The 8,775-nt window shown below is 31.3% G+C and overlaps 3 protein-coding genes across 3 annotated transcripts; 2 read left to right on the top strand and 1 right to left on the bottom strand.

The window, feature by feature from the left end:
- The first annotated feature begins 309 nt into the window (after nucleotides 1–309).
- On the top strand, nucleotides 310–4,088 carry LOC108574306 (cleavage and polyadenylation specificity factor subunit 5). The gene is made up of 6 exons (XM_017936873.1): nucleotides 310–467; nucleotides 2,370–2,570; nucleotides 2,663–2,726; nucleotides 3,593–3,758; nucleotides 3,837–3,951; nucleotides 4,031–4,088. The coding sequence occupies exons 1-6, from the start codon at nucleotides 349–351 to the stop codon at nucleotides 4,050–4,052; spliced, it is 687 nt and encodes a 228-aa protein (XP_017792362.1). The 5' UTR covers nucleotides 310–348; the 3' UTR covers nucleotides 4,053–4,088.
- An 868-nt stretch (nucleotides 4,089–4,956) lies between these two features.
- On the top strand, nucleotides 4,957–5,347 carry LOC108574198. The gene is made up of 2 exons (XM_017936733.1): nucleotides 4,957–4,986; nucleotides 5,078–5,347. The coding sequence occupies exons 1-2, from the start codon at nucleotides 4,957–4,959 to the stop codon at nucleotides 5,345–5,347; spliced, it is 300 nt and encodes a 99-aa protein (XP_017792222.1).
- Nucleotides 5,348–5,738: 391 nt separating this feature from the next.
- On the bottom strand, nucleotides 5,739–7,187 carry LOC108574231 (pyrimidodiazepine synthase-like). Its single transcript, XM_017936772.1, has 5 exons — nucleotides 6,973–7,187; nucleotides 6,766–6,871; nucleotides 6,275–6,518; nucleotides 5,967–6,188; nucleotides 5,739–5,867 (listed from the first exon to the last, which is right to left on the bottom strand). Exons 1-5 carry the CDS (start codon nucleotides 6,995–6,997, stop codon nucleotides 5,739–5,741), a joined length of 726 nt encoding a protein of 241 aa, XP_017792261.1. The 5' UTR covers nucleotides 6,998–7,187.
- Between the last annotated feature and the right edge of the window lie 1,588 nt (nucleotides 7,188–8,775).

Here is an 8,775-nt window from a genome sequence, read left to right as displayed (position 1 = left end):
ATTCGTAAATCTTGCAACTTTAAAGTATCATTCTTCATATGTATTTAACAAAAATAGATATGTAGTGAAATTCCATGTAATTATATAATGTGTTTAATTGTAAAAGGTTTTATTCATGATATTGTTTTTTTAAATAAATTAGTTTTTATAGACAAACTTCACATAATAAAAATATTTTATTTCAACGATATTTTAAGCTAAAGAACATAAGAGAGTGCTAAAGTTTGTTCATCTGGCAACACTGTTTGGCCCGCGAAACAAGTTCGGGATATTCGAGAAGGCACGAAGTAGTCGATTGCGCGGGTAGACATTAGTGTGTTCAGTTTGTGGAGCGTGATACGGAGAAAAATGGCGATGGCAACAACTCAAGTTAAGGGAAGTGGATGGCCGAGAAGAGCAAGTAACAGTTCATTCGAAGGGAAAGTGGTACAGAATCAGTCTGTAACTATCAACAGGACAGTTAATTTGTAAGTGATAATCAATATGTGACTTAATTACATTATTTTTTAGAGTTAATGTTTTGACTGCCTCTCCTGTAGAACAACTATGGCCGGTTAAGAGACGCTAGCAATTAAAATTATGTTCCTAACACCTTTCAATGCATCTTACATGGTACAACCATGAGACGGCTGTTCATCTTTTCGTTAAGTACTTATGGAAATTTTAAGCAATATCTTATTCAAATTGTTGTATTCATTGTTTGATGATTTAGTAATTATTTGTCTTTATATACATTTGCGTAACATAACCAACTATTTTAATGTACTACGAAATTTTTTAAGCGACGAAATCATTTTATCTTAACGGTACATTTATTTTGTTAAATTAAAAAAGTGTTTATTTGCTTAAAATTTCCAGATATAGAATAAAATTATATCTTCTGTGCCTCATTTGCACAAAATACAAATTTTTTATTATAAAGAAGCTAAAGACAAATTTAATTTTCATTACATTATATTTGTGAACTTATAAAAGTTGTAGCCACCGTATGTAATGTACGCTGGCCTCTTTTATACACTGAATGTATGTTGCGTACGAAACATGTTTTGTTATTTTTACAGTCACTGCAATAATGTGACTGTTAATTTGTAATGCGTATATAATTGAAAACAGTTGTATTGTCACTGTTCATTGTTTTTCTTGTACACTATAAATTATTTTGATGTCGTATATAAAATGAAGAATGTACAAAATAATTCCGCAAGTCAAACTGTTATGGTCTAAGATTTATACAACCTGTAATAGTTAAAACTAAAGATGTTTGTATTTTTTTTATTAGTAAATTGGCCTTTCATGTTTTATGTAAAATAAATCTTGCAATAGAATATATTTTTTGTATCTACATTATTATGAATGTATTTGTCTCGGGTAGTACATAATTATATCTACTTGTTAATCTAAGAAACCACACAATGTGCATAGATATTGTAATTATTCTGAATAGTTTTTTATGAAATGATACAGTTAATATGAAAAATTGATATAAAATATTGCATATTGCATCCTAAGATTTATATCTTTTATTGATGCGTTATTGATAATTTCATACATGAAATAGGACATTAAAGAATGTAACATATTTATTATACATTTGCAAACACATCACAAAACATCATTTGGTACATATAAGTGAGTAATACATTTCATTTGTATAATATAATGGATTAATTGTATAGGCATAAGTATTATACTTTAATGAATTATTCATATTTTATTATTTTAACATTTTGATACTTTTGTGATTATGTAGCATTTAAAAATGTCAGAAAATTTTGAAAATACTTGTATTAAAAAGTTATTAAAATCTATTAGCATACAAACTATAAATCACATTATACATGTGATAGTAAAGATATAAGAGTAGCATAAATATATGTATTATGTACTTTTAAACACCACTATATAACTACATTTGACAAAAACAATTTATAACTAATGTGAAATGTAATGTTATAAGTAAATAATAATGCTTTGTGTATACCAATTATAATTGATACTTTGTATTTCATACTTAATACTAAGCAACCATGACACATGTGGTCTTCATATAGAAATTTAGTATTGAAACAGAAATTTAACTTGTTACATGGTATCTTTTTTTATATTATAAATCTGTATGTTATTCTTCTTGCTTGCATGAAAAATGATATTTTCTGTTTTGTATAAAATGTGAAAGTTTAATATAAGGTTACTGGGAACAATATTACATGCTCAAACTATCTAGTGCATTGTGAGTACCCTGTATAATCTTTATGATTATATATTGTAATATTATTTGTGAAAATGATGTTGAAGAGACTGGATTTAGTTACTGAAGGATTGCATAAAAAGTAAGAACCTAACACAAAAATAAAACTCATTTATCATAGATATCCTTTGACAAACTATACATTTGGAACAAAAGAGCCACTCTTCGAGAAAGATCCATCTGTACCAGCAAGGTTTCAGCGTATGCGAGATGAATTTGACAAAATTGGAATGCGCCGTAGTGTTGAAGGGGTTTTATTGGTACACGAACACGGATTACCGCACGTCCTCCTCCTTCAATTGGGAACAACATTCTTCAAACTGTAAGGGCTAAATTTTGTTTTTCTGCTATAGAAAAATTTGTTAAGATTCATTTTAGTATATAAAAATACTTTTATATTTTTTTATTTCGTAGGCCGGGAGGAGAACTAAATGCAGGAGAAGACGAGGTAGAGGGCCTAAAACGGCTCCTTACAGAGGTAACAGTTAGCACGACGCCTTATGCTACCTTACGAGGTAGCTAGGAGTGGCACTTTGATATGTTAGATTGTAACACTGTCTAAGAATCGATTGTATAAATCCTACAGAAATTTGTAGAACTTATGTAACCGGGCCTGTAGCTCAAAATAGGGAGTTTCTAATTTATTATATTAGGATTTACATTTTTAGTGTGCTGCATGCCCGGACATTTCAATGTTCATAGTAATACAATTATAACTTGTTACATTATATATATCATGGTTAGCTAAGAACATTGTTCTTGTGTCGCTCGCTATATATGTTAACTCAGACATGAAAGAGGCAAGACGTGAAGATTGTAATATTACAACAAGAAGACTGTATTGTATATGTCGCTATTAACTTTTCTTGTGATTCATTGAAAAGACAGCAGAAAAAATTGTATTAAATAACATTTAGTTCTAGAACTTTTTACTAGAAAATAATTAAAACATGCAGGACTGTGGTATTTCTTCATTATGAATAATAGGCACTTTCAGATTTTATATTTATGCATTTGTCAAGTTTCTGATTAAAATGATAAATGTATGTACAACAGCTGTTTCATTTAATTAGGTATCTGTAAGCAAATGAAGCTAAAAGTATTTGAATAAATACTTTTGGCCCGTGTTACTAATTATACAGAAGCTAACAGGAACATATCACGAAAACATTGATCAGGTTAATTGTTACCCGAACTAATACGATTATACAGCCGTTTTAAACATATAAAAAAAATTGTGTAACCATGTTCTTAGTGGACTGAACGAAGAAGACTGTATTTTAATGTTTATGAAATGTAGCAGACTTTAAACGGCAAGTAGTATAATGCTGAACTAACTTTTAGACTTTTGGACGTCAAGACGGAGTTAAACAGGAGTGGGTGATAGAAGATACCATTGGAAACTGGTGGAGACCGAATTTCGAACCACCTCAGTATCCTTATGTACCGCCACATATTACCAAACCAAAGGAACATAAAAGGTTGTTCCTTGTTCAATTGCAAGAGAAAGGTAATATATATCTTTTTATTTATCAAAATAAATATTCTCCACAGATATAATTCATTTTCTGTTTTTCTTTTTCTTTAGCTCTATTTGCAGTACCTAAAAATTATAAATTAGTAGCTGCACCATTGTTTGAACTGTATGATAATTCACAAGGATATGGACCTATTATTTCCTCTCTACCACAATCACTTTGCAGGTGAGTAATATATAGTACATTATTAATTGAACTGAATATGCTCAATCACTTTTTCAAATTATTCCATTTTATGTTGCAGATTTAATTTTATCTATATGTGAAAGAAAAACTAAGTGAAAACGTGGGGTACTTTTATTTAAGTTAACAGAAACTTCTATAAATACAATGAATGTATGAGATGACGAGTGAAACTGCAAAAAGACTTGTGTTCTATGTATAATATGACGTGCACTACAAATTAAATCATTTTTTAAGTAGTACTTATATAATTCATTAGCACTTTTAATCTCTAATCCTTATATTTATGTCATGTTTCGCTTCATGCTTAACGATAAGGATCATTATATCGACATTTACTCATAAGATGTACATATATTGTTAAACTTCACCGTTTATATCTATATATAATTGTGAAGTGTTTTAGTTTTATGTTATAAATTCTCTCATGAAAAGTAAATTTAATATATATATATATATAAATATATATACATATACATATAATTTTATGACAAATATAATTTTGTAAAGCTATAATAAAATTCATAACTTCAATCTTATAAAGATTAAATTCACAATTCATATCAAAAGGTGTTAATATTAATTACCGTGATTTTCCTCTCATACTTGTAGTACCAAAAATTAGTACCATTTTCTTGACATTATATAACAATGTCATCATAGGAGTAGGTATCACGTTATGAAGCCTGTGTGTAAAATGAATACAGCTTCATTAGTGTTTCTACATGAATACTTTAATATTTAATCAATAATGCAACATTGTCCAATTTACCGCATTATCCAAAATCATTTACAAAAAATTGCGTGAATTTGCTTTTAACCACCTGCTGTGCTCTTGAAAGCATCGGTCGTACCGCCATTTTGAATTGGACAAAATAGCCGAAGAACACGTGTACGTGACATTCTGAAACGTCAAATCATTTAGTTGAAATGTTATTCAGATTTTATTTTTAATATAACATAAAAGTATATATATTTACACACACCATGACGCAAGAAGAGACAATTATGACAAAGGTACACATAAGAGTAATAATTTTATATATTTTCTGTTTGAGTTTGTTTTTATCTTATCTTAACCTATATTTAAAAATTTGACACACCTTAGATCCAGAAAGTAGAGGACACGTTAGCAGAATCTATGCACAAACTTGATGTACTCGAAAAAAAGCTCAAAACAAAATTGCTTACAATGGAAAGTCGTGAAGAATTGGAAACAAAATTAGAGGAAATTAAGGAAGTACTTAAAAAAAATGAAGAAAAACTAAAACGTTTAAGAAAACAAAATACAAAATCATTCATGGTAGCAGCAAGCTTGGCTTTTGCATGTTTTCTGCTCTATGGGTTATATTTTATGATTTATGGAAAAATAATTTAATATTCTTGAATGGTACATACTTTAAGGAATGCTATATTAATATAATTATAGGCATTTATTCAATATTTATATTAAGATCTTAGTGTTATTTGTTTGTAATTTTACATTCAGCGACTGCTATGGAAAAAATCTTTACTACAATATAAATTTTAATACTAAAGAGGTATTTCAGAGACACACTGATATAAACATATAGGCATTTACTCTTTTTATTTATATTACACAAGTAAACATTTCATAACATAAAATTGTTGTCATGACCATTATATAAAGACTGTAAAAAGTTAAGTTTTATATATATTAGTCTTGTTACAAACAATGTGATGCTTTAAATATAATATTTTATATCAATTTTATAAACATATGGGAAGATATGTTCAAATTGATTAATTTAACCAGTAATCAAATCGTATTCTGGTGCACCAGCACGATGACTTCGGACGTATTTAGCATGTACTTCGGTATCTAAGTAACTGCGTTGAACAACTGGATTTTCTTTCATAGCGGATCTCCACTCCATCTGGAATTGTAAATAACGGATTTATAAAAGTCTATTATTTATATACTTCAACTTATACAAAACGATTTTATATTAAACTAATTAAAAAAATTAATTTACCAGTCTTTTGAATCTATCGCGAGGTATAGAAAATTGTTCTCCGCGTAGAATTTTAATTACATCGGACCTTTCCCACCAGGGCCATATCATAAAGTCTAACATACCAGGAGAGCTGCCATTAAAGAATGGTGTTCCCCTTGATGCAAGTTCTCTTTCAAAAATTTCTAATTCTAATAATGCTTCCTCAAATACATTACGGTCTATGGATGTGCTGATATATAACTAAAATAGAAGTGTTTACATTTCAAATATAAGTTCTCAACACTTGTATTTCATAGGTACAATGTATATATAAAAAATAAGTATACCTTATACATAGTAGTTATAAAATTATTAAATCTGCTGATCAACAACTTATCTTTAGCCCTTGTTAAGGGATCCTTAGAGTAAAGTTTATTTTGTGGATGTATATCATCCAGGTATTCAGCAATTACAAGGCTTTCATGCAATGTTTCTCCATTCTCTAATTCTATACAAGGAACTTTGCCTAGAGGATTTTTCTCCAAAAACCAATCAGGCTTATGGGTTAAATTTACATAAACAACATCATGCCTGTAACCATAGAATATCTTGTAATAGTAGATAGATATTAAAGATTCTAATATTATTAAAAAATAAATAAAAAATAGCTCTTGAATGTATAAGAACAAACTAAAAATACAAATGATGCAATACATTGAGCATGCAAATTAAACAACTGTTCTACTTAGATTTGACAAAGAATATTGGCAGCATAAAACAATATAAGACAACTGTAAAACTTAATTAAACTATAATCGTGGAGAGTTAATTTTCTTACGGGGTATCTTTAGCATCAAGTACCAGGTGAATTCTTTGCGCATACGGACAAAATCGCATGCTATATAAGCGTATTTTTCCAGGTACAATGGGCGGGGCAACCGATCCTGGAGAACAATAGAATAAAAAGTATTATTTTATAATATAGGCTAATACCATACCAGCAATATAATCGTATAATACACGTATTCGAGCAATATAATCTTACCAGTAGTCAAATGTTTCGAACTCATTCTGGTTGCTCTGTAGAGTATCAATGATAGTTCAAGGTTCTTTATGCGCAGTTTATTTGTAGTCAATCTGGAACAAGCTCTCTCCAATATTTGTATACAAATTCACATTTCTTTTTATAAGAAAACGTTCCTAAAGTCATTCTTATCTATCATGTTAACTGATGAGTCATCAACAACTGTAACTCTTTTTCGCGCTTTTTCAAGGTGTGAAAAATTTTTATTGTGAAAATTCAAAACTCTATATCAGTCTCATGGTGATCAATCTCTAATACGAAAGGTTCTAATATCTAGGAAAGCAATTTTAGAGTTTCGTTCAGCTAGGAATATTTGGTATTGCAATGTTATCCCTAGGAGTACAGACTTTACCGCCCTCACGTATCTTTAAAAATGAAATAGTTTTCTAAAATTATAATACGTATATATCTACATATATATTTAGAGCTTATAAAGAATATAAAGAAAGTTAGCAAATTATGTTTAAATACACGGTAATTGGAAATAACTATGGTTCTTTCGTAGAAGTATAAATTACTTGTAGAAAGCGGTGAGAGTTTCTTATTCCAATTCACGCGGGAATTATTTTACATCGATCCCGTTCTTCACGTGCAAACGCAGGTAAGTACTGTTAATATTATTAAATATTTGGAAATTTTCATCCATATGTAATATGTTAGTATTTGATCATATTTATAAAACAAATCTACCGTTCAAATTGTTACGTTAAAATACGAACCCCACCTCGAATCTCAAACCCATAAAAAAAATAACGTACTTAAAAAATCGTTTACCAATCATATCAAACGACTCATAACAGTCTCTTTAAATTCAAATTAAAATTTTGTTCGAATTCTCAACTAAAAAGCACAATATAACAACAAGCCTTCCATCAAATACTATCCAATCCATTTCAAAACACCTCGAATACAACACGTGAACTCCACCCAATCATTTCCCTACCTACCACCTCCCTCAACGATAAAACGAAAACCAAAGGTCTAACCGCTTCTCAATCACTCATAACCCTCTGTTCTCAAACCCTGCTATACAGATACCCTTTGAGCGGCGTATTTCACCTTAAAGAAGAGAGAAAGCCGAAGAAAGGGGTTAAAGCGTCGATTGGCTGGCACTCAGGCCTCGCCTCTATCAAGATCCAACTTCTCACCGACTATAATAACCGTACACAGAGGATCAGACGGTTGGGCTGCTTATAGGTAAAGTGGTAGCGTGAAGGACACACGTAGGTGGAGCACGGCGATGGTGGAAACAAGGGTTCATCGGTGAGGAGTGGTGGGGGAGTGAGGAGGTGGTGTGGTATGGAGAAGTTCGAGCGCGGGTCGAGAGCGAGAAATCGAGAGAGAGTGGCGTGTAGTGAAGGAGAAGGAGAAGGAGGATGAGGACGAGGACGAGGAGGAACAGCGCGGGCGCTGATTGGTAGCAGAATCGATTAGCCGAGCCGAGCTAAACCTCCGGCACCGCGGCAGCTTCGGCGACGCCACGAATTTCCCGAATGGAGGTTTCCCGTTGGGGCGGGCCCGAATCCAGGGAATACCCCGGCGTTCTCCATGGCAACCCGACCAATTCGCCAACCGCCGACAACCAAGGCTGACCTACCGTGTGTGCTTACGTTTTTTGTTCCCTTCTTCGTCTTTTTCTTTTTATCTCTCTTTTTTTCTTTTTTCTTTTATTTTCCTTTCACCAAACCCCTCCCCCTTTTGCCCGTTTTCCCTATAGAAGAGAGAGGGGCTCTCAATCCGGTTCTCGTTCCACCGCCCGCTATC

The sequence above is a fragment of the Habropoda laboriosa genome, unplaced genomic scaffold, assembly GCF_001263275.1.
Source record: "Habropoda laboriosa isolate 0110345459 unplaced genomic scaffold, ASM126327v1 scaffold176, whole genome shotgun sequence".
NCBI lineage: Eukaryota > Metazoa > Arthropoda > Insecta > Hymenoptera > Apidae > Habropoda > Habropoda laboriosa.
This window is presented reverse-complemented; position numbering and strand designations above follow the sequence as displayed.

What these genes read in the sequence shown, in the direction of transcription:
- LOC108574306 (XM_017936873.1), top strand. Translation starts at nt 349, where the DNA reads ATGGCGATGGCAACAACTCAAGTTAAGGGAAGTGGATGGCCGAGAAGA. An exon ending in GGAACAACATTCTTCAAACT is followed by an intron (nt 2,571 to 2,662) that starts GTAAGGGCTAAA and finishes TTTATTTCGTAG; the next exon opens with GCCGGGAGGAGAACTAAATG. An exon ending in TGTTCAATTGCAAGAGAAAG is followed by an intron (nt 3,759 to 3,836) that starts GTAATATATATC and finishes CTTTTTCTTTAG; the next exon opens with CTCTATTTGCAGTACCTAAA.
- LOC108574198 (XM_017936733.1), top strand. Translation starts at nt 4,957, where the DNA reads ATGACGCAAGAAGAGACAATTATGACAAAG. An exon ending in AAGAGACAATTATGACAAAG is followed by an intron (nt 4,987 to 5,077) that starts GTACACATAAGA and finishes GACACACCTTAG; the next exon opens with ATCCAGAAAGTAGAGGACAC.
- LOC108574231 (XM_017936772.1), bottom strand. Translation starts at nt 6,997, where the DNA reads ATGAGTTCGAAACATTTGACTACTG. An exon ending in TTCGAAACATTTGACTACTG is followed by an intron (nt 6,872 to 6,972) that starts GTAAGATTATAT and finishes ATTGTTCTCCAG; the next exon opens with GATCGGTTGCCCCGCCCATT. An exon ending in TTATAACTACTATGTATAAG is followed by an intron (nt 6,189 to 6,274) that starts GTATACTTATTT and finishes CTTCTATTTTAG; the next exon opens with TTATATATCAGCACATCCAT.